This window comes from Ixodes scapularis, unplaced genomic scaffold, assembly GCF_016920785.2.
Source record: "Ixodes scapularis isolate PalLabHiFi unplaced genomic scaffold, ASM1692078v2 PGA_scaffold9__187_contigs__length_104089568, whole genome shotgun sequence".
In the NCBI taxonomy this organism is placed as follows: Eukaryota; Metazoa; Arthropoda; class Arachnida; order Ixodida; family Ixodidae; genus Ixodes; species Ixodes scapularis.
In genome coordinates, this window is record NW_024609884.1 from 95357180 (window position 1) to 95382869 (window position 25690).

Consider the following 25690-nt stretch of genomic DNA (forward strand, 5'->3'; position numbering starts at 1 on the left):
AGAGACGGTCTGAACCCCAAGAACGGTGTGCCAGGACTTTAAGAATGTTTAATTTCCGCTGACATTTAATTCTTAGAGCCTTCACATGTGTGCCAAAGGTTAGCTTGCTGCCAAATACTAAAACGAGGAACTTATGTTCTGACCTAACAGGAATGGGCGCACCTTTGATGGACAGCGATGGAACAGAAAATACTCCCCGCCTTCGAGAAAAACAGACTGCCACGGTTTTCTCGGCGGAAAACCGAAAACCGTTCTGATCAGCCCACCTACTCATCTTGTTCACCGTCAGTTGAACTTGGCGCTCACAGATAGCTGAATTACACGAAGAAAAGCAAACTTGGACATCATCAACGTAAAGAGAATGGGAGACCATGGGCGGAATCACCTGAGACAGAGAATTCATTTTTATAATAAACAAAGTGACGCTCAAGACACAGCCCCGCGGTACGCCATTCTCCTGGGGGAAAGGGTCAGAGACCGTAGCCCCCAGGCGTACCTGAAAGCCACGATCCTGCAGAAAGTCGGAAATGCAGTTAAACATTCTCCCTTTTATGCCCATCGAGATGAGGTCCTGAAGTATGCCGTAGCGCCAGGCGGTGTCGTAGGCCTTGTCAAGGTCAAAAAACACCGAAAGACAAAACTGCCTATTTACAAAAGCATCCCGGACGGTCGTTTCGAGGCGCACCAGATGGTCAACAGTAGACCTGGAAGTGCGGAAACCACATTGGAAATTACTTAGAAGTTTCTTACGTTCTAGCACGTAGACGAGTCTACTGTTGACCAGCCGTTCAAACGTCTTTCCCAGACAGCTAGTGAGGGCAATTGGCCTGTAGCTCGTGGCTTTGCTTCTGTCCTTTCCTTGTTTTAAAATGGGAACGACCACAGCCTGTTTCCAGGAGCTGGGAAATTTCCCTTTCGCCCAGATTATGTTAAAAAACTGAAGGAGAGTGACAAGAAATGTGTCAGGTAGGTGGGAAAGCATAGTGGGGTGAATTGAATCAGGTCCAGGGGATGTGGGTTTTGCAGCAGCAAGGGCTCGACGAAGCTCGACAAGAGAAAAGGGACGGTTATATTCTTCAGTACAATCATTTGACATACGAATTGGAGTTCTCTCACATTTCGACTTAAACCGTTGAAACTCTGCAGTGTAATTTTCGGAACTGGAGACTTGTGCAAAGTGCTTACCCAGTGTATTGGCTTGTTCATATAACGATGAATAAGCTTCCCCATTCTCAGCTAAAAGCAAGGGGATTGAGAAAGAACGGTAGTCGCCCTCCATTCTTCCCACTCTGTCCCAGACAATCTTGGCTGGTGTGTAACTATTGATGGAGGATGCATACGAGCAAAAGGATCTCTTTTTGGCCTGTTTTCTGATATAGCGGGCTTTTGCCCGCAACTGTTTAGGAGGTTTCTGGAGGTCGGATACCTTCTAAACCTTCCCCAAGAACAGTTTTGTCGCTTTCGGGATTCTCTGCACTCATCATCCCACCATGGCTTCGGGCGTCTCGGCAGGTTGCCGGATGTCTGTGGGATGGACAAACGGGCTGCTTCAAGGATTGCTGTTGTTATTAGTGCATTTCCATCGTCCACAGAGACCACTTGTGAAAGATCCAAGGAGGAAGGAAAGCTTGACTTAAAAAGCTCCCAATCTGCTGAAGAGATCTTCCAACGAGGAGGACAACAAGGAAGCCTAGGTAGAACTTCAAGCGGAGTAAGGTACACTGGGAAGTGGTCGCTCCCATAAGGGTTATCTAATACGTTCCAGGTAAAGTCGGTAAAAATCGCAGATGAACAAATAGTGAGGTCAAGACAAGAGAAAGAGCAGTTATGAGAACTGAAATATGTTGGTGCTCCGGTATTTAAAACACACACTTCTCTAAGAGACAAAAACCGTGCCACAACAGAACCCCGGGTGTCAGTCCGATCACCACCCCAGAGCGGGTTATGTGCATTAAAATCACCCATTAAAATAAAAGGTTCAGGCAGTTGGTCAGCTAAGGCTTCAAGCTGGGAAAGTTACAAGGATGATGAAGGAGGGATGTAAATGGAGCAGATGGTAATGAGGCGATCTCGTAGCAACCTTACTGCGACGGCCTCCAGAGAAGTGTTAAGGGAGACTTCGCAGGCAGGTAAACTACTGTCTACAATAATTGCAACTCCCCCAGAAGCGCCAGAGGTCGTCACACGATCCCTCCTATATATCTGATACGATTTAAGAAAATTTATATTAGATGGCTTCAGATATGTTTCCTGCAGACAGAATACGGAAGGTTCATGTTTGTGTAACAAGAACCTCACATCGTCCAAATTACTAAAAAGACCTCTGCAGTTCCACTGCATAAAACTCATTATTTAAAAAACAGTAGAGCAAATATTAAAAAGTTAAAAAACGCGAAAAGAGAAAAAAAGACAAGAACATGCTGATCAAAAGGGATCATCAGGTCTTAAAATCAATCTTAATACGCGGGGCATTCTTCTTTTTCGTAGCTTCCTTCTGTTTCCCAGTGGGACCACTGGGAGCGCAAGAGGAAGACTCGGATCCCGAGAGGAGGGAGTCCTCGTCAGATCTGGGTCCACTCTCATCCATTGGCTCCTCTGTTGGGGAGGCAATGGCTTCAGGTTGACCTGTAGAGGTCGACTGCTTGGGGGGCTCCCCAGGCTTCCTCTGAGGAGTAGAGGTCCGGGATTGGAGGCCCCGGCCCCGAGGGACCGAAGCAGCAGGTGGGGCAGGGGAGGTCATACCCTGCCCCGAGGTGGATGCTGACGCAGCAGCATCCACCTTGCGGTTTGGAGGTGGTGCCATGGGCACCGCTCCCGAGGTGGACGCTGATGAGGAAGCATCCACCTTGCGGTTTGGAGGCAGTGAAACTGGCACTGCTCCCGAGGAAGGGGGACCTAACAGGAGACGCGAGTCGTCCGAAGACGTCTGCGTTCCCGTTGACACCATTGACCGTGCCGGACCCCTGTGCACGGCCTGGGCATAAGACCCTTTAGAGACAAACGCAAAGCGCTTCTTTGCATCAATGTAGCTTATATTTTCTTTAATTTTTAGTGCAAGAATTTCTTTTTCTTGTTTCCAGACAGGGCAGGATCTGGAATAGGCAGGGTGGTGGCCTGCACAGTTTGAACACAGAGGTTCGCTCTCACATGCTTCAGCAATGTGCTCTTTACTAGAGCACATGGCACACTTGTTGGTCCCCCGGCAGCTCCGCGACCCATGCCCAAACCGCTGACACTTAAAGCAGCGCAGCGGATTCGGCACATATGGGCGGACGCGGCACTGGAGGTAGCCGGCTCTAACAACTTCGGGAAGAGAGGTCGATTCGAAAGTTAAAACAATATGTTTTGTTTTCAATTCTACGCCGTCCCGACGCAGGGTGATCCGCCGTGCAGCCGTCACTCCCTGCGTGGCCAGCCCCTCAACGACTTCACTCTCCGGTGTATCAAGGAGGTCATCCTCAGAGATGACACCTTGAACAGTGTTAAGGGTGCGGTGTGCTGTGACAGTGACCCTATAGTCTGAGATAGAGTTTAGCGCTAAGAGGGCGTCACTTTGTCGCTTAGTGTTAATCTGGATGAGGAGGTTGCCAGATGACATTTTCTTGGCATGAAAGTCTTTTCCAACCACTCCCTCTATCACCTTCGCGACGAGGAATGGGGATAGTCTGGCAAGAGGTTTTTCGGTCTCTGAATGCATTACGAGGAATTTTGAAAATTTTTCAGGCGTCGATAGTGTTTTTTCAGGGAGTAGAGCTTCGGTGCGGCCTCTTTTCAGAGGCCGATCAGGAAAGTTTCGTTTGGAACCCATAATAATGGGAGGATCTTCGGTGCCCCGGGTGCGCCACCCACCACGGAGCCCAACACGGGGATAGGTAATGCGCCATAGCAAGAATGGCTTGGCTGACGACATTACACTATCAGCGCTGCCCAGGCACTATAACCCAGTGTGGTGCTAGACAGGAGGTCTGTCGCCACCCAAGGTTAGCCCTTGCCGCCAAAGAAGTTGAAATGGAAAAAGGCGAGAGAAGAGGAAAGAGAAAGAAGAGAGGGGATAGTAGGAGAAATGGCGACTGACTGCATCATCCTGGTCGGGCCAAGCCAGGACACCCGTCTACGAGAAGCGGGGGCCAAAGTGGTGTGTTGCCTCACCCGGGGGGCCTCGAAGGGTCCAAACCTACCCCGGGTTCAGCTCAACCACCAGGATGCCCTTTTCCCCAGACACGGGCTCGCCACGCACAGCCAGACGTGGGTGGGTCTTAGCCACTTTTTACTCAGGGTCTGTGGTGTCGCCAATGTGGCTGGGGTCCGTGGTGACGCTACTCACCAAGCACCTAGCACCTAAGGTGCAGGCGCCCCCTGCGGGGGGTGATACGCATGAGGACAATGCGCAATAAATATGCTGCGGAACTATCAGTAGCTAGGATACGAATTGGAACAAATACAATGCGTTTTGTGCACATCGCGGCGTCGTTTCTTTCACGTGCACATATTTTTGCAGCGGACCTGCTGCAAGCGGGCCGTGAGGCAGGCGTCACTCACCACCTCCTAGAAGCTAAGGCCATAGCACTCAGAGTCGTTACGTCACAGTGGCCGGGGAAGAGAGGCCACGTCGAGAAAAGACGCCCACTCTGGTCCTCTTTACCACGCCCGCGTCGTCTGGTCACTCAGGTCACGTGGTTTGTTCGTGCGCATTTATGCAGCATTAATGTATGTTTTAAATGCACAGCCTCATATAATTTATTATATAATATAAACGTAATATCCAACGCATTACCGAGGTTCAAAGTACCAAATTTATATTTATAATTATCCCGCAATTATGGGACCACGGTGCAGTCCCGCAGCTCCCCACACTTTTCGAATGAACCGACTCTGGCGGCGACATTTTCTTCCCGCATATGTGCTCCGATTCTGGTAAATTTGTGTAGTGTGTGAGCTGCTGACTGTCTGAAAAGGAACGCCGATTTCAGAAGAGAAGGAAACCGAAAAGAATCCAGTCACCGCCTCAGGGAGCGCATACGAGCAAGAGATGGGTCGACGACGATAAGCCTTTCGTCCCACGCTTGTGCCACCGCTCTCGTGTGGTTCTTTTCTGTTCTCTTGATACGGCCTTTACGAGGATTCGCGGAGCAAGTCCTGCTACGGTGTGAGTGACACGTGTGGCAACTAGTTAACGATGACACTGGTCCATTATGGACAGACCTCTCTCCCTCGACAGTGAGAAAGACTTCTAGGAGTTAGTGTTAAAATGTTTTCGTGACGGATATTGCGGGACGTATAAATATTGTCACGAATGACAATTGATAAGGCGATAATAACTGAAAAAAAAACGAAACGTTTAATGGGGTGAACTTGTGCCCAAAAATAAAAAGGGAACAGATGAAAGCAGAGCGTCGCGGGCATAGAAGTCGGCGTGACAGCAGAGTCGAACGCTGGGGCGAAACTGACTTTGGCTCGCCACGCAAAGCCACTTATGTACACGCGTGGGCTTCTGGAATAATCGGCGTAGAATGTTCGACGCGTAGAACACTCAGACCTCGAACAAGCACCAGGATTCTCGAATTTACCAAACAACTAAATTGCAAGAATGACAAAAGATGCGTCGATCCCAGGAATCGAACCCTGGCTTTTCGCGTGGGAGGCAGGCACAATACCCGTTAGGCTACGTGCGCGCTGCCTACTCGGCCAGCTGCGCGCGCGGCATTACTCCCCCTTTAAAAAGTGCATCGTCCTGATGCAACACAAAACAAAACAAAGCAAATAAAAGGACAGCAAAATAAATAGTTTCATTTAGAACACATAAGGTCCGCAGTCCTATCGAGCGTAGTATGGCTTTAGGCGCACGGCGTGGACGACCTCAGGTCGTGGTGGGCGGCGTGATGATGTCCTTGTCTCGTCGGGCATCATGTGGTAGTTCCAATCTCCAAGTCGACGAAGTACCTTGTAGGGTCCGAAATAACGTTTCAGGAGTTTCTCGCTGAGACCACGGCGGCGAATCGGTGTCCAGACCTATACCCGGTCTCCAGGCTGGAAGTGGATGTCCCGACGACGAAGGTTGTACCGGGTGGCGTCGACACGTTGTTGATCTTCAATTCGGAGTCAGGTGAGCTGACGAAATTCTTCAGCTCGTTGAGCAACCACCTGGGCGTCGTCGCTTCCGTCAACAGCCGGTTCGTGGGGTAACATTGCGTCCAGCATTGTCGCTACTTTGTGACCATGAACCAGTTGAAAGGGTGTCACCCCGGTGGTCTGTTACACGGCCGTGTTGTAGGCAAATGTAACGTATGGCAACACCTCGTCCCATGTCTTGTGCTCCACGTCGACGTACATGGAGATCATGTCGTCGATGGTTTTGTTGAGCATTGTTGAGCATTTGACCACAGTGCCCTCTCGTCTATAAACGTTGAGCCAATGCATGCAAAGTTTAACGCGATTATATACACACTTGACCGCAGCGCCCTCTCCTGTATAGACATTGAGCGGCTACATGCAACGTTTCATCCATGACATCCCCAGCTCTTGAGTTACTACCACATCTCAGAGCCACCTACTCGTCCCGCAGTCGTGGCCGAGTGGTTAAGGCGATGGATTAGAAATCTATTGGGGTCTCCCCGCACAGGTTCGAATCCTGTTGACTGCGCAAACATTTTTTCTTTTTATGTGAGCACAGACACCGGCCGGATGGACGGGGCTAAACCCTAAGGAGCTTCGCCCCTAAAGCTTGGCGAATTCCACAGCAGTCCCTAAGGAAGGGCTTTCGTTTCGGCGTATCGCGTGAGATAATCTGTGGCGACAATTCTCCACCTGTTTCCTTGCGACGATGGTGGGAAAGGACCGAGTAGATCCTTCCGATCTGCTGGAACGGTGCGGTTGGGGGAGCAATCGGCAGCAGGAGACCTGCCGGCTTCGTCGGCGTATTCTCGCATCGCTGACACTCGTGGCACGATCATGTGTAGAGGTGAACGGTCTTTGGCAGCTTGGGCCAGTAATACCTTTCACGAATTCGGGCCAGCGTACGGCTGTAACCAAGGTGTCCGGACGTCGGGTCGTCTTGGCAGGCTTGAAAGATCTCCATTCTAAAGTCGGCAGGGATTGAACCCTGGCTTTTCGCGTGGGAGGCAGGCACAATACCCGTTAGGCCACGCGCACGCTGCCTACTTGGCTAGCTGCGCGCAAGGCAATATGATAGACAGGTGAGAAACAACTTATGTACGGGCCTTGTTGGTCATGTAGGATGCGAGTAGAGTGTTGCAGTCGGTTGCTTTAATCTCGCGATCAAATGGAATCTCGTTCTTCTTCATTATCCAAGTGCAATTGCGTCAACATTTGTAAATACGTGTGGTAACATTCAAGTTTTCATTGGAAGGTGAATAACAAGTTTATGTGCGATAATTGAAAGTTTGTTGTTTGCGCTTATGGTGTTTATCAATACTCATGTTATTTTATTGCCTTTAACGCGTTGCATTAATACAACAATCCTAAGGTAAGGTAATTAAGGTAATAGTATGATTGAATAAAAAAATCAATTATATTTTGTTCTAAGGCACCTTAAGCCCATAGGGAGAAGTGGATTAGTAGTTGACTGTAAATGTACACAGAAAAGTTAATATCTTTTCATTAAATGATATTATGGGATTGAATCAGCTTGGAATCCTGAGTGACTATACGAGCGTTACGAGCTGATTTGCCGACCCCATGATGTCATTTGATCAAAATTACATTCATTTTGCCATGTGGCCAGAGTATAATGAAAGAATTCAGTGACTGCATACATTAACATTGCTTACACAATAGACCCTTTCCGAAATTCAGTCTGGCCACTTTGATCACTATCATCATCTGTGGAACAGCATCTGTGCCATACCAATGGCGGTCTTCTAGTGATTGATAAAGGAAGGCGTTGAAGATGATCCTAAGCGGATCTTGCGAGGCCTGTATTCGGGCGGTCAGTACGACGCGACGTAGGAATGGAACACAAGAGCTACATAAGCGTTTATTTCTAATAACTCAGATTCAGTCAATCTGTGGGCGGCATACAATCGGCTTTAAAGCACACTGGTGTATAGAATTTTCTCGAGGCATCTGAGTGGGTTGGAGCTTAATTCTGAATGCAAGTTCTTGGTCCCCATCGAACTGAAAATGATTGAGAAAGAACTCACTCCGAACAATTCCTCGCGTGCCGTTGACTTGCGAAAGGGACGGTGCCGATACAAGTTCATTTCCGCCATTGATATGGCAAAACCTAAACTGCTTTACAAACCACCAGATGGCACTGAATTTCGGAAAGGGTCTATTGTAAGTGACACTTGTCTAGCCGTGACTGCGTTGACTACGTCCACCTAATTTTTACTGTCATCCGTTTTACTGCGTCCAATCACTGCATGTCTCGCCATTCTGTGGAAGTAATTCTGCATGAAATATGCATCCCTACAGCAATAACTGCTTGGCTCAATGTTTTCGACTTGAAAAAATCACATATTTTTGTAGACGTCTTATACGTATACCCCGTGCCGTTTCCTACCAATTATTTAGCTGCGTAATATTTTGTTTGTGCAATAAAACGTTTTCTAGCCCCGTTACTATGTGCAGCTTACATTTTAGCTCATAAGACACACTAGTGTGACTAAAAGAGCGCTGTTACACTTTGCTTCGGCACTTTGACGCGTGCCCCCTATGTCCTTCCTTTGCGACATCACGAAAGAGCGCTACGGCCTTAGCTTCTAAGAGGTGTTGGACACTGCAAGGATGGCGGCCAGCCACGGGCTAGTCGGAAGGCCTCCGCAGGCCCAATATCGCCCACGGGGTGGGGACCCCCGGGCTAAACTAATCGAGCGCAGCGAATGCCCCATGACTTGCACTTCCAGTATGTCTGTTCATGGTTGTATGTGTTTGAACCTTCAACTGTGCCCTGACTTAAGGTGAAACAAAGTACACAATGAGTAGAGATACTGCAAAAACACATTGTGGACAATTTTCCTTCGCTTCAACTTCTTTCGATATTAGGGTCGAGCAAGGAAATATTTATACTTTTTGCATCGTCTAAGTTCATCTCGGCGCAGGTGTGGCGCAATCCGAAGCAAAAATTACATTTTGGTTCAAGATGTAGCAGACTTGTGTACATGGCACAATATGGCACAAATGGTGCAGCCCCATCCATCACTGTAATTGAGATTTGTGGAAAGGAAGGGGTAATTTTGGGCCTGAGTGTTACTATAGTGACAAGTCTGGAATAATGGTGTTTAACGACGAAAAGAGGGAACCCCTGAAAATACCAGACGTTGTAATAGGCCCGTACGTATCTAAAAGACAAGCCTGTTGTTAACGGTACTGAATACGAGGAAGGAACAAAGGGACGGAACACAAGAAACAACAACTTCCAAATAGCAAGCAAATAGCAAGTAATAGACCGTGTAGAAAAATGCAAATTTTCGGAAATGTGACTCAATGAGTGAACGAAATAGATTATATTTAGAAAAGGGAAAATAACTTCAGCTAATATAAAACTAAGTTAACAGACAGGAAGTAGTCCGGGGAATATGGAAAAGAGTAATGGGGCCTCTTTCGGCAATGGAGTGCATGAGGAAAGAGGTTCAATCAGGATTGGAAATTTGACGAAGGACCGTGGACAGAATGGAACGGGCAGCACATGGGAATGCACTAAATGAGAGGCTAGAAGGGGGCATGGCCTTATCATACTTTAGAGCAGAGGGGCAATTATCAAACTGAAATTTGAACAAAGGTTAAAATAAATTAAGGATATCCGGTAGGCACCGAAAGAATGCAAGCAATTCTATCTGAAAGTTTTAAACACAAAAATGAACAAACCAAACTTGAAAGCTGACATTTAAATACCTACGTACCAATGCTGGGGCTGAGCAGACTAGTTCAGTAGAAAAGAGAGCAAAAGCAGAAAATAAAATGTGGGAGGGAGGAATAAAAGACAAATGAGCTTTAGCAATGCACAAGTCACAAAAAGAGCCCATAGGAAAGGAACATGTGTTTGATAATTCATGGGGTATCTCTTTACTGTTTGAGGTGAGAATGGGAGTGTTAAGGACAAAGATATATAGGGCTAAATTTTGAACAGATAGACATGCCATGGTAAAAGTGAGACGCTAGCGGAGTGCTTCTCTAATCGGGGCCTGTGGACCCCTTGGAGGTCCCTGAAGGTCTTCTTAGGGTTCCCGAAGTCCTCAAATGTCAGTGAAGCCAAGCAATAATCCTGGCTATCCCATAAAACTAAATAGACCAAACCATGTGTGCCAAATGACTATGGCTGATTATTCTCTCTTTCAAAGTTTCTTCAAAGTTCAACCCCCACCCCTTGTGGATGTCCCATCACTTCTGCTGATCCAGAACGGGTCTCCGAAACATTCGTGGTTGAGAACCACTGCAGCTAGATCATGTGTTTTCAAGTGCACGGGGCTTTGTCCTGCTCTCCCTAAAGAGCTCACTGATTTGGCGGGAGTGTTGGCTGGCGACGATGGGAGATTTCAGGAGCAAAGGATTGCAGTCACAAAGAATAGGTTAGCAGATTCATCGAGCAATTCTAGAGAAGCGTGATAATACGCAAAATTGAGGGGGTGGATGATTTAACGAGAGATGTGATTTATAGCAAAATATAAAGGAGGGGGGCTTGTAGGCTAGGTGGCACAAGCTACCGGTTATAAGGATACAGCCAGTACCGGTCATTCATCCTACGATAGAATATGTATGCTTGCTGGAACTGTCGTCTTCACAAATGCCTCGAAAGAAAAAGGTTGTCTTTGCAAGATAACAGCGTTTAGCTAGGGACAGAGAAGCAAGCTGGGCTTGTTCTGCTACAACCAAGGGATAAGTGAGGGAAAAAGTCTCAATGAAATCGGCAGAATTATGATATTTATAGAAGAAATGTCGAGACGCCACTTCAACGTAGTCTGCGGCGAAGCACCGCAGAAACAGCCTCATTCTCTAAAAGCACGAAGAAGGGATTGAAAAATGCTCTTTTTTATGTACAATGTCACTTGCTATCGCATCGTCTCTACTTCTTTGCAAGTTGTGCTGAAGCAGAGAAGGAAGCTTTTTCTGCCCTTTACCTGCTCATCTAAACAATAAACATTGATCATTGGGCTAGAGCTTCGCTGCAATCCCGCAACTCCCTAGAGAGCACCAAAATCATTCCCCCGCTCAATCCTCAACAAAACTTACGTTAGCTCGAATCTGGGTAAATGCCTTCGTGAGTTTTTTGAAGTAGCCATCTTCAGTTGGTTCTCCGTAATGCGGGTCATTGGTACACCGGACAATGTAATGGAGCTGTGGTGTTGTAAGGCAGCCTGGAATAACAGAACACTAGGTAGTTCAAGAAAGCATGGAAGCAAGAAACCTATAGTCCGTTGCAACTCAAGAAGGTAGGGCGAGAGAAAGGAAGGCCGGGGAGGAGGAAGCAGACGGAATTCTAAAGAGAGAAGGAGGTTCCCCCCTCTTCTCCAGCGTTCCATCTGCTTCCTCCTCCCCGGCCTTCCTTTCCCTCGCCCTTCGTTCTCAGGCTGCAACGGACTATAGATATTTTGCCAACAATAGCTGCACTACAAAGCCATTTTGGCCAGGAGAATCTTTGGAAAACAACTTAAACAAATTCAGGCAAGATGAACGAGAAGCACAAGAACACGGCTCATTCACGTTTCATGTTTGTCCTAACTGAACTTTGGCCTCTACCTGGCACGAAAATGTGGAATTTACATCCTGCTCTGCCACAGACACCAAAAGAATCCCAAGTTTTGCGCCCCAAAGGAAGGCATAGCATCTCCCGAGTAAAAGTAATTATCAATATCAATTACCACATCCGTCTAACGACACCCCTGAATGCTTCGTGCACACACAAATGTTTGTGAGAAATGCCTCGTTGCACATGAAAAGAAAGAAAAACTTGGGCCCCAGAAGTAGAACACACGATCATCTTGTCAGCAAGCATGTCTGCTTTTGTCAGCAGGGAAAAATTCTGCAACATACGTACCCAAGTTCTTGACAGTGCCATCGACGGACTTGACCCCATCGGCAACAGCTTGTGCCAGGTGCGGACTGCTGGACCGGGTGTCGTGCGCAAGGAGCACTGTAGATGGCTCAGACAGTTCCGTGTCAGTGGCAGCCACTATCCGATCGAGGACCGACCTCAACGAGCCATCCCTGTCAAATCACAAGCAACCAGGCTCAGGCAGGCAGTCCAAACCGAGTCCCAGCAGTGAATAAAAGAACTGACCTTAAAGGAGCTGTGGAACAATTTTAATGTTGAAAGAATTTGGATCTTTTACTTTTGACATTGTTTATCTTCTCACACAGGACAGAAAATGCTTCTCCTTCCTTTGAAATGTTGCGATTCCGCCGAGTAATCACGAGACAAAAGTTAAAATATTTCCCGATCTGCAGCAGTGAGCGGCGGCCATGAGAACCATGCGGCATGACGTCAGTGGGGGACTTGTAAAGAGATAGAAAGTTGTGCAAATACCTGCTCAATGAAAAATAATTTTTCTATAAATCTTGTTGTTCCAACATAAATATAAATGTGTCAAAAACCTGGCATCATCGACAAAACTTTTATTATACAGTTTTAGTGGCGCCATCTATCCGAGGTCAACAAAACCGTCAGCTCTATATGCTACCGCGAACAGCCGCTAGAAGCCGGAGGGGGACGGAAGCAGAGCCAGACGAGACTTTTCTTCTTTCGTCATTTCGATAGCACTGCGCAAGCTGCTCACTGATGGCTCTGTGAGAGAGCTTCACCGGAACCTTGCACGCCCCCCAGTGACGTCACAGCGCGCGTGATTCAGAAGATGGTGAAGGAGTTAAGAGGTGTCGAAAACCTCAATCTTCGTCAATTTTTAAAAACTAGGACATGCAGGCAAATGCGGTTTTTGGTTCTTTACTTCAGAAAGGTCGAGACACCAACTTCCAAATTATTTAAGCAAAGCACTGAAATTGTTGCACAGCTCCTTTAACTTCATAGTAACTCTTTCCGTACCACGCCCATTGGCCATCAATCACCCGTGATCAATCGTTTTCACAGGCCGCCAAAATTCAAATTTCGCACCCAGAAACACGTGCCATCTCATGGATAGCCGAAAAACTATAGCTTTGGTTTCAATTCTGTTTTGCACTTTCCCAAGCCGGTGAGCTCTCAGAAATAAATCACTGCGTGAAGGTGGCACTTGTCAAACATGGTGTCCCGCTGACATTGGGAACCACTACAAAGAAAGCCTCAACCGAACAGTTTACCTGCTGTCACTGCTTGTTTTTTTGGGGGGTTACAGCAGCACTGAGGACTTGGATCATGTTGGATCATTTGATTTGAGCTCCTACAGCGACGTTTCAACTTTGAGGCGCAGAATATCGACAGGCGTTGATCGGAAAGTGTCATCCTAGCTTCCTAGGTACCCCTTAGGCAGGGCAAACATCTTATCAGTGCCGCATACCAGCAGATGAGAAGTTAGAGCAGAGCTATGACAAACCAAGGTTTTGGGCGAAAACAAAACTTTTTCTCAAGGACATGCACCCACACGCATGCAACAGCGTCTCTGATTGGCGCGACACCAGAGACTTGCAGAAGGACCATCAAAGTATGAGTTCTCTAACTTGCAGAAGTGATAGTGGTGTGTATGAGGACACTTTGAATATTTAGGATTATTAAAAATTCTAGGATGATTTAATATAGCTGCACATGTTTGAACCTTTTGTTTGCATTTTTGCTCAAATTACAAGTTCAGCATCAAAATTTGACAAACATTTTTCAGGCATTAAAACTTCTTTTTTCTTTTTTTATGAACAAGTTTATTGGCTATATTTTGATGTATCATATTGGCTATATGCTGAGTAGTCCTTAAAATAAAAAAATGTTTAGTTCACTCAAAAGTCACCCCTTTTCCTATTGTACGGAAAAAGTTAAGGGGAGAGCGGGTTGAAAAAGGGCAATATTATTAAAAAATGTGATTTCGGGATTTTTGGTGTTTTTATTATCTTTTAATCTTCATATGTTATGTGTAAACATAATAAGGACCGGTTATGATTGTGAAATTAGTCAAAAACAGAGTTAAAAAAATACCAGCCACCCAGAAAGGTACCGTACACATTTGAGCCAGTTTTCTTTGTGCAGATCTTCAATTTGTGTGTCACCCGCCATCACATTTATTTTGAAAGGTAGGTCTAGCCGTCTCCACTTCTTTGCAATCTTCACTAGCTTCAATTTCTCACAAAAAAATTTATAAAAAAAAAATCTTGTTTTTCTATTGCGAAAGAGTGTCGCTCCACATCTATGATACTCTTCGAACACGTTCTTCTCGTTTTGTAACTTTGGGGCATCTTCACAGTTTGTGCACAAGACTTTTTGTTCTTAATATTGTCCTATCACAACCAAACTTGGCAAGCATATTCCTTAGGATGTGTAGAGTGCAACTAACTAATATTCAAAAGAAAGTATAACTATTATATTTACGGAAATTTAAAAAAAAGATGTATTATTCCTTTGAAAATGGCATTTTTTTGTGATTTGCAGATTTTAAAATAAAATACGGTCTCACACAAATTATTTTTTCTGTTCATTGCACTCGGTAGTTCAAAAGGAGCGAATCAGCTGGTTTTAGTAAGCTCTTTTAACTCTTTCTGTACCGCGCCCATCAAAATCGATCAGCCGTGATCGATGATTTGCAAGCACCGTTACAAAGCCTCCGATGCAATTCTGGACAAGTTACAGCATTTTGTGGTTAGAATAGACACTCTAGTTTCAGCTTCTGCATAGTTCTTTTTTTTCCCACGAGCCGGTAATTTATCAATACCAAACACACAGCCAAGGAAGAGTGCTCTGCACTGCAAACAAGGCGTCTTCTTCGCGTGCCTTATCGGAAGCGTTTCAAATCTGGCGAGGGTCTCTGCAGTCAAATTTGTTGAGACGATACGAGCACGAGTGACTTGTAAGATGACGTCAGATTATCCGATTTTAGTTCCGTCAGCGATGATTCGTCAAATAAGCACGGAACAATCACAACTGAGCATAGGTAAGACCTGTTTTGATTTCAGCTTTGAAATGTTCACATGTTCTTTGCTGGCCTTGCGTGAAAGTCCAGGCCCCTCCCCCGAAAATGGTATGGAGAAGCGGTGCAACTCCAAGATGGGTTACAAGGAGTGCGCAGATGAGCACAAAATAAATGTCACCTGCAGTACCTGCTACATTTACCTGTGTTTTACAACATCCAGAAACTGCTTCACCAAATGGCAGGCATGCCATGACGGTTGAAGCTATGTGGTTGAACTTGAGTTATTTTTTATTTATTTAGAGCACTGCAATTTGTAGCCTTTCTTGCCATTTAAATTTAGCATATTTTGTATTGTCTGAAAAGCTGTAGCTATCATTTCTTGAGCTTGCCCGAGCCCACCTGGTGATGCCCTTCCCTGCAGCACCTCGGCTATTTCCCAGAGCCTCGGACGCATACTTTCTCGAATGCAAAGACAGTTTAATCATGTGGTCTAGGTCATTAGAAGATGCTCTTAGGTTATGGGTGAATCCTCACCTTAAAAAAGTGCTTCCCACTAGGACGATCATACGTTGACAGCATCAAGTGTTCTTTTACCTATGCGTGCTCATTAACAGCCCAGACAGGGTAAGAAAAAAAACCTTCCCTTGCTGTAACTATTGATTGAGCACTCTACATATACAGCTCTGCTGAAAGTGCAGGAAAAGCGCTGCCGCCGTGCCATGGCACGGCTGGTATATATACAGGGTGTTTTTATGAAGCTTAACAGATTTGTTTAAAAAAAGCCGTGAAAGTTACACTTATGCCGCTTGTGGAGGTGAGTTATACGGCCAGGGACGGTCTGGCCCTTTTTTCAGTGCAATACATACGTTTTGCAAGGACGGTCTGACCCGTGTTTCAAGAAACACCCTGTATATAAATGTAGAGTTCACATTGAAACAAGTGTTTCAGTGTCAACACAGGGAACAACAGGCTTGAGTGCACTGCATGATTACACTACCAGCCAGGCTAAGGAACACTTTGGAGTTTCTCGTACTTGTCCCTACCCTAAGTGTTTTCAAGCACTCATTGAGCCTGTCCGAGCCATGCATGATGCCCAACTACGAGTCACACGCCTAGCATGCTATTGTTAGCAGAGCCCCTTTGAACTACCAAGAGGGGAGGGTTCCTCGTTCCAGATGAAAAGGCTGGAGAACCCTACGACCAGAAAATATCCAACAATCCAAACAGAGAACCGAACAGTCACTCACGCAGTGTTGGCCAGTTCTGTAGCCAAAATTTCCCAGTCCGTCTCCATCATTTCACCCATAGGGTCAATGAGCTTGATGCCATTGTCGTCCTCTGGATTGTGCGATGCGGTTATCATGACCCCAACTGTGGCTACTCCAGAAAAAAGCATTGGAAGAGAAGATCAGCCGCATTCCAGAATGCAGTATCTACTCGTAGCTTGAAAGTGACATACCTTTCTTGTATTTCGACCGCAAGGCAGCCAAGATGCCCATACGGAACATGCATGAGCCCAAGATTTCGCCTCTGAAAAGATTTCGCAGTCTAGAGTAAGCAACGTTTCACGAGAAAAACTCAAATTTTTGGCAATGAAAATGACAAGGCATACATAGTTTCAACAGATGTTCCTTGAACTTCTAGAATGCTGGATTCACTGCTTATTGATTATCCTATACAGCCGCGATTCTCAATTATCAATGTCACAGTGCACCCTTGTGGACTGCCCAAAGTTAATGAGGGCATCCCCTTCTACACCAGGCTGGGGGAAGGTGGAGTGGCAATGGCCGCATGATGAAAAGGTTGTGCGGATTCCTGTGGTCTCCCTACCCCAATGGCTGCGGGTCGGAACACTCGGTGTCCTTCGCCGTGAGCTCCGACCTGTTCGTGAGGCGGAGGGCCGCTTGGCTTGGGGGGCTCTGCCCTCACTCTCTCTCAGGCAGACCGATTTCCGTTCCCCTGCTCAGATGCGAACCACTGCTAACAGGCGAGGAGGCTTTCGCCTCGACTTTTCCCGCTTTCGGGAAATGGACTCGTCCGGGTGACCGCGAAAGAGATGGGATGTGTGTCGGCGACTTCTCCGATGCTTCCCCGGTCTTGGCTCTCCGGAACCCCGCGTCTGGCCAGGTAAGGACCTTTTCTTACCTTGCCGGCACGGGGGGCATTTTGGATGGGGACCTAGTAGTTCTTTTAGAAGATTATTTTAATAAATGCTCTTGGACTCTGTCCTTACTCTGCTACGTATGTCTTCTCTTCCGCTATATTCGATAGAGTGAGACAAGGTAGACGATCATTGGCACCGACGGAGGTACCGTATTTACTCGCAGAATGAACGCACTTTTTTTTCCGAAAAATCGATGCAAAGTTAGGGGGGGCGTTCATTACGCGAAGTAAAATTTTTTCGTCCGTGTTTATTCGCATAATGAACGGACTTTTTATCACGAAAAATCGACGTAACTTCTTATCTCTTTGCGCGCGGCGCGCGTCCCGTAACCAAACTGGGCTGTGCAAAAAAAGAGAAAAAAAGCTCCTCTTGTTTTTTTTCATAGTTCCTTGGGCATTTTTCTTTTTGCCGCCTGTTTTTCGCAAGCTGTTTCGTTTGCTTAGGCGAGTGCTTTTCCGCTTATCGTTCTTATCTCCTTGCGCGCGGCGCCCGACGCGCGACCCCCCCCCCCCCCCCCCTCCGTAACCAAACTGCGCTGTGCAAAAAAAGAAAAGAAAAGCTCCTCTTTGTTTTTTTTTTCTCTTAGTTCGTGTTTTTTTTTTTTTTTTTTTCCTTTTGCCGCCTTTTGCAAGCTGTTTCGTTTGCTTAGAGGGCTTCTCCGCTTCTCTTTCTTACCTCCTTGCGCGCGGCGCGCGACTCCAAAGTCCAGACTGCGCTGTGCAAAAAAGAAAAAAAAAAAGCTTTGTTTTTTCTTTTAGTTTCGTGGTTTTTTTTTTTTTTCTTTTTGCCGCCTTTTGCAAGCTGTTTCGTTTGCTTAGAGGGCTTCTCCGCTTCTCTTACCTGCTTGCGCGCCGCACGCGACCCCGAAGTCCAGACTGCGCTGTGCAAAAAAAAAAAAAAAAAAGCTCTCCATGTTTCTTTTTTCTTGCTTCGGTTTGCTCTTTTTGAATTTTTTTACGCCTTTTGCAAGGCGTTTTGTTCGCCCATGCATTCGCGACCTCGCTGCACCAGGATAAAAAAGTGCATTCATTTCGCGCGCGTGGGGGGAGGGGGTCAAAATTTTGACGTCGGAGTTGGGGGTGCGTTTATTACGCGGGTGAAAAAAAAAGTCGAAATTTTGTGAGCCGACTTGGGAGGTGCGTTCATTACGCGAGTGCGTTCATTGTGCGAGTAAATACGGTAATTAATCGAACAGACTCGTGGTAATGTAGCCCTAAACGATCGCCTATATTGCCGCGGAGATGTGGGGACCGCACTACTAGGTTTGACGTCTCCTTTGAGATATCGCCGCTGTTGAGACAACCCTTTGGTTACTCTATCAGTACCTGTTGTTGGTAGCGATATCCCACAAGGTAAACCCCTAACATTCTGACATGGATTGTTGTTTTTACTGTTTTACTGCTGTGTACACTGGGCAGTACATAGCAGAAATAAGACATCATCCCTTATTAATTCTTAGGCATACCGATAAAGCAGCAAGTTTTATCCCCTAGATTGGGGCCCCATAAAAGTATATTCCCCAACACCAGCAGATACTAAGATGCATTTGTCTTATTATGAAACGGGATGCCCCCGAGATGCTTCTGTAAGAAAAGGTGTAAATAGCTAAAGATACATACCAAACTATAAAACTTGTATTCCTCTCTTTATGTCAATTTACACACCTCCCCGAAATAAACCCCATTTTTGCTGTAAGAGTGTGTATTAAGTGGTGATTGGACAACGAAGCCAGACGTAGTCTGCATGGGACCTGAGCAGGTACCAGGCAAAGAGGATAAGCCTCTACTCAAGTTCTCTACAGTTCATGACGATTTTTACCAGTCCACTCGCCTCCTTTACAGCGTTCGCTATGCCAAAGCAGAAAGAATAGTGGGCTTTCTGAGTGGAGCTTAATCTACTATTCTTGCAAGTGACCATTCTTCAAACCACCTTCATTTTTTTTTTCTTCTAATTTGGTGACTGATACACCGGACAACCAGGCTTCTTCCCTGTAAAGGTGGTTATGTGCCATGCTGATAGTACAAATTCTGGCAACCCTTGCACCAAAAAGGTGGTTTTCAGTTTATCGTAAAAAACCTACAGTTAATTTTCGGTAACAACTGTAATGAGACACCCAAATCTGGCAAAGTATCCCATTGCAAATGTATTTTAGTACTGGACTACAAATGGAGTTTTAAAAAGTATCTCGATACAGAGGTGGAACTCGAGTGAGGTCTCGTAATAATAGGGATGCCTCCATTTCCCTCAAAAAGCGTTCATAAGGCGGTTTTCCTTAATGATGAGACCAAATATGCGCCTGTCGCCAAAAAGGTTGCCTCTAGAGCCGGGTATCAATATTAACAGGGTCCATATTAACGAGACCCAGCCTTTTGCAAGCTTTAGTCATTGACGGAAAGAGAGAGGCAGGGATGAATTTCAGTGTAAGCTTTCTGCCTTAGATAACGCTTGGCTGTCTCGTGATCCTCCACATGCACGCATGTCCAAAACACGGCCAAAGGCAACCCAGGCACATTGGGGGCCCCGCATTCCAAAAACACGCCCCGCCATTCCCACCTTCGTCGTATGAAATGCTAGCCAATTCAAAATGTGCCTGCTCATGACCTCTCCTGAAGGGACACTAACAAATTACTGTATCAGAACTGTACTTTAGCAGCATCAATATTTATAAAGAAAAATGGCAATTGCATTTTTCTTCATCAATGTTCCTTGTTGGAATGCTCACTTGATGCATCGTTGGCTCAAGTGGAGTTGCCTGGCTCGGAAAACTCAAAACATTACTGCCAAGCAAATGAGGCCGAACATATGCTGAGGCTTCAAAATGCGCTTTCCAATGTGACACTAAGCATGACGGCTTACGCGGACACTTCCTCGAGAAATGGCATGGCTCAAGAAATGGTGACAAAACATCCTGTTCAATGTAAAAGGGCAGATCAATTTTTTTTTTGTCTGTGACATAATTTGGAGTTGGCTTGAGTTACTGTCCCTTTACACATTTTATAGGAAACATTGCTAACAAATCTATGTCCGTCCAGCAAGCTTATTTCATAGCACAATCGAAAAGCTTGTAGCATGTGCATGTAATTACTGCCCCTCTTTTAGAAGTCTTCCTTGCGGCTCTATCGGCCTAATTCGACACTCGAGAAGATCAATAGCTCAGCAATGATACAGCTGGTCCGAGTCACTTTGGAGCACCTCTCGGAGAAGCCAAAAATTCAGTTTGGAGCAGAAGAAATAACTTTTGGAGCATAAGCACACAGTTTATTTTCATTCGTATCACCGTAAATATTACGTTCGCCTGTTCAACTAAAAGCCAATGTCTACTTTGCCTTCCCACTTGTGTGCAACCTTTTGTTAGCATCAGTTGCACAGCAGGTTTGATTCCTTCAGACACATAACTAGCTGTTTAGCCACGTGTGGAAGCACCAAGCACAGCTACAAGGTGCCGAGTGATGAGGGCCAGGGAATGAATTGCTGCGAACGGCTATTTTAAAGGGGCCCTGCAAGGACTTTTTAGAACACAGCTCTTAGGCGCCCGTTTTCGGCTTAAGCGGCGTCGCCGTCGCCGTAACCGCGCGGTGCATTATGGGTAAATTTTCCCGAAGGAACTTGAGGTTCTCCCGAAGGACCTCGGGTTCCTTCGGGAGGACCTCTGGAAGACCTCGAGTTTCCTCGGAGGACCTCGGGTTCCTTTGAGAGGACCTCAGAGGACCTCGGATTCTTTCAGTAGGACCTCGGAGGACCTCGGGTTCCTTCGGAAGGACCTCTGAGGACCTCGGGAGGACCTCGGGTTTCTTCAGGAGGACCTCGGGAGAACCTCGGGTTCCTTCGGGAGGACCTCGGGAGGACCTCAGGCTCCTTCGGGAGGACCTCGGAGGACCTCGGGTTCCTTCGGGAGGACATCGGAGGACCTCGGGTTCCTTCGGGAGGACATCGGAGGACCTCAGGTTCCTTCAGGAGGACCTCGGTAGAACCTCGGGTTCCTTCGGGAGGACCTCAGAGGACCTCAGGTTCCATTGGGAGGACCTCGGAAAACCTCGGGTTCCTTCGGGAGAACCTCGAAAGACCTCGGGTTCCTTCGGGAGGACCTCGGAGGACCTTGGGTTCCTTTGAGAGGACCTCGGGTTCCTTCAGGAGGACCTCGGGAGGACCTCGGGGTCTTTCGGGAGGACCTCGGCAGGACCTCAAGTACCTTCGGTGACCTCGGGGAGAGGGGTCACGTGACCCCCCCCCCCTTCGAGGTCACGTGACCCCTCCCCAGTCACGTGCCCCCCCCCCCAGGTCATGTGACCCTCACTACCCTTCCCTCCTCCTCCTCAAGAGCTGCGCTCTAATTCGGCATTACAGGGAGTTGTAAACGGCTTTCATTTTTTTACTGGTTTTTAATTTGCACCGAATCTGAGCGCACTGAACATAGTAACTTAATAAAACTTTTCTTTTCTCGAATTTCGCTTTATTTTAAAAGTCATAAGCAAATTTAAATTACAAAAACAAGCAAAAAATAACCTCCTACACGACGTCTTTGGTTGCTTGAGTGGCCGTGAACTAGAGGAGGGGTAGTGAGCTCAGCGAGCGGTCACGGCTGCCGCACTCCGGGCCGACGGCTCGAGAGGGCGCCACTAAAGCATGTTCTGTCTAGGCTGTATGAAGCAGGCAGCCAGGGTGGCTCGCATTGCATTCGCTGCGTGATTAAACACTAATTCGGCATGACACTTCATTGGCCACAAATGACAGCAAACAAGGGGTAAAGATCAGTTCAGAACGGGAGCCACTTCACGCTGCCATACCGCCAAAAGGCTAAACCGCAAGCCAAAGCTGCTCGCCGAAGGCCTTGTGAACACTCAGAGCCAGTCGGATCCTCCTGTCCATACGACCGCAGCGCCGCCGTGTACATCTGAGACCTATTTAGGCTCGCCATTCTTCAGTGCCTTATCACACTACACCTTTCTAGTATGCGCCGCCTTTTCCACCGCTTGGTGGTAGGTATGTCGACGGGTCATTTCTTGTTTCCATACTTTCTAAACTGCATTTGCTTCTTTTCTGATCTAAAACAGTTAACAAAAACTACTTTTATAAATAGTTGAAATGGTTTGCGCCACTTATGTTTTGTATTTCGACTAAAAAGAAGCTTTTAGCGTCCCCGACGATTAGTAAGCCCAGGACCAAAGACGTCACATATAGAGCGCTTTCGGCACTGTGGGTCGCCCCTGTAGGTGGAGGAGATTTCTGCGTTGTCCGGTTAAAATATGACGCACTGATATTTAGTTACTCTCTCCGTGCCCGCTGGCTTGCCCGAACCCTGACAGACGTGGAAACCGCAAAAAAGTTAGACGCTTAAACCTGATTGCAGGGCCCCTTTAAATATGAAATCAAAGGTGACAAAGTGAGAACGGCAGGGCATGTCTTTCGAACGCCCGACCTCCAACGTGCGCTCCTTGCCTTCCAGGCTTTGGCTGCATGCGTGCGCTCGAGAGGCAGGAGACTTTCAAGCGTTGTCCAAGGTAGAAAGTTCCCGCCATAGGCAAGAAGCGCAATGTCCCCCATCAACAAACCATTCCAATGCTATGTCGTTGGCGCCCCAGTGTTCTTTTTCGCGTTGGAGTGGTTCATTCTACATCTTCATAGCAATGTCCGACTAATTTAGTGGCCTCTGCGAAATTAACGAGGCTCGTTACACCCCAAAACATTGCGTGAACTATGTTACATGCGGCGATTCATTCAGCGTGGACGCCGCAGAACGATTGCTAAAGCCCGATTCACACAATGAGATTCGGCTCGCTATTTTCAGTTGCGACGTCGCTTCGGCTGCAAAAAAAGTGGGGACAATAGCAGCGATACTCTACGTCCACACTTAGAATAGCAATCAGAATCGGACCATGTGATTCGGGCGTAAGAAGTTGGTGACGGACACTGGTAACAATGATCAACATATCCTTATATCTACTGTTTACACCAAGCCTACTTAAAGGGAAGATGGGGCACTTCTACATTTGAGAAAAAACGCTTGAATTGCGTTCATTTAGCCTTTAGATTTAACAGATATCAAAATTGTATTTCAATGCGACGTGCCGGAGAGCCATACGAGCAATTTCAAAATAGGGCTGAAGCCCCGCCCCCCTAGCCTTGTGCAGCCAAAAGAGCCGTCGATGACGTCACGGACAGCGACTGTCTTTCACGTTTTTCTTGCGTTTAACAATACTTACTCAGCAAATGGTTTGGGTATTCGGGTTCACGGGGTAAAAATACACTAGAATTCACTTCTAACTCATTTTTTCCAAGAAGCTCCGTAGCTTCCCTTTAACCCCAAACAACCTTCAAACTTAAAAAATTTCGAGGTCCGCACTTACTTCTTATCGCAATTACCATGTCAATGTGTGGTCTATGGGCAGACGGCAGTTTGAACGAGCAGACAGCAGTTTGAACAAGCAGACAAGTTTTAAAAAGCAGACAGCAGTTTGAATGATTAGGCGGTCGTTTGAGCGTGAAGACGAACTGAACGTGGTCAGCGGCTGGTTCAAACAACTTGACAGTTTACACGGTTTTATGTTGGAAGAAAAAGTAAATAAATCTGAAGATCACAAATCTCAGTGAATTCAACTCAAATTGCTTCTCACTCAAGCAATCGTGGCCCGACGCCATCTGGTTTTGCCTATCTACATTCTTGGACGAACAGGGCAGGCATAAAACATGGAATAACTATCTTGACACCTCTCCCGGCTCTTATGATGCAGCTCCAGTCGTGGCATTTTGACGAAAAGGCAGGTTTTAGCCTGGTTTTGTCCAAAACAATGCAGCAATGCCCAGCCTGCATGGCAACTTCTGGCCACACCACCAAACCCGAAATCCGCCTGAAGCACTATTGATGCAGCGTGACGTTGTGGAGTTGAGTTGGTATATAGTATATTTCACTGAAATAATGTTAAAATATGATCACTTTGAGCACCGAATTCCATTCAAGTTCCAATTGATTGCAATAAAACTGCAGTTTTTAAATCCTATTAAAACCAAAACAAAGGTTTTGTAATTGGATTATGAACATAAAGGATGTTTCATATAGAATTTCATAACAAAAAATGGCATGTGAATAATAAATATGTCTACTTAAAAACAATCTACCTGAACTGGTTAATGTTTTTCTCAAGATTCCATCCACTTTCCCAGCTAATTTATGTTTAATTCACTCTATTGATTGTGCCATCAAACAAATTAAACCCATATAAAGGTAATAACTAAAAAACAGGGTAGACATATAAAACAAACCTATAGAGCAGTCTACATAAATATGGCAATGCCTAAGTATCCTTGCTCATTTGAAGAAACAAAAGAGGAGATTGTAAGAATATTGTAGTCTATCATACATATTAGTCTGTTTTATTCAGAAATTTTACTGCACGGTAGAGTTGCAGCATCAGCACTCACTAAGTTATTTGTATATACCTTATTATGTATGCTTACGGGTGCCTGCGTTTGTAACGTCTTAATCTGGAGGAGTGCTTTCCCCTTAGCAAGCGGGTGCGCTGCCGCGAAGCAAGGCATGCAAAATCGTGGCTTGTCGCTTCACTGCAGTACACCAGTGCGCGGTGAGAAGCGCACTCAACGAGGCTCAACAACTCGCCAAAACGGACTATGAACGTGAGAAATATTGCAAACCTTACGAGTACTGTCAGTGTTTGATAAAGAAATCAAATCGAGAATCACGTTATTTGAGGCGATCACTGAAAGCTCTGACCATTCGCTCAAGCTTGCCGTATCGATCCGGCAATGCAGCGGGGTTTATGCTATTATACTTTTAGTATTTATAAAGTGAAATTAGCGCAAAGTTGGAGCAAATTCCTCACATTTTCGAAAAATATAGCAGAATGCGACCATTTTGATGACAGTGCTCGAGATATCTGCCCGGAAAACGTAGTGAGCGCTCGTTCGTCGGAACTTCCTGTTTCGAGCGCGAAGTAATTACGACAAACATGCAGGGAGCACACTCAAATGACATCAAGTGCAAATTATGTATTCATGCGTCCGCAAATCCTAGGGATATTGCCGTAACCTGTAATCAGGCTTTCAACAAGTGCAGGTGGGAAAATGACAGACCGCGATCACAGAAATCGGTAGTGAGCGCAGTTCGCATTGAACACGCGCGTTCCAAAGCTGTCATATGCTTGGCGTCTCCGGCGGCCGTCAACAGCTGTTTTCCTTGACGCGGGCTGAGGGTCCCTTGACTTCAGCACTCAACAGAGCCCGAAACCGCGGAGCCTGCGTCTGCGACACGAGAGCAAAAGTGGGCCCCCGATAACGGCCGGCATTATACTCCACTGCTCCCAAGTGGGAGAACTTGTGGGACTTAATCGGCGGGGAAGGCAACGCCTTACGATCGCTGAACCCAGCGTGCTTCGTCGCCAGTTCATGCACCGCTACAATCGGCGTCTTCGGGGCTATCTAAGCCTAGCTAATAAATAAACCCGGCTATCGCACTGCCACGTCCGTTGACAAGACCGGTTCCGGGGATCCACCGCAGCTGTTCTATGGGCGCACG

The 25690-nt window shown here is 46.6% G+C and overlaps 1 protein-coding gene across 2 annotated transcripts in view; it reads right to left on the reverse strand.

Annotated features, from left to right (window-relative positions):
• Window positions 1-25690, reverse strand: part of LOC8030905 (phosphoacetylglucosamine mutase) — a 70302-nt gene that overhangs the window by 44119 nt on the left and 493 nt on the right. For both annotated transcript variants that reach the window (XM_029985848.4, XM_040218255.2), the window contains 4 exons: window positions 16459-16529; window positions 16247-16376; window positions 11993-12162; window positions 11188-11312 (listed from right to left, as the gene is read on the reverse strand). In XM_029985848.4, coding sequence (XP_029841708.1) covers window positions 11188-11312; window positions 11993-12162; window positions 16247-16376; window positions 16459-16529 — 496 coding nt within the window. The remainder of the gene's footprint in view (window positions 1-11187; window positions 11313-11992; window positions 12163-16246; window positions 16377-16458; window positions 16530-25690) is intronic.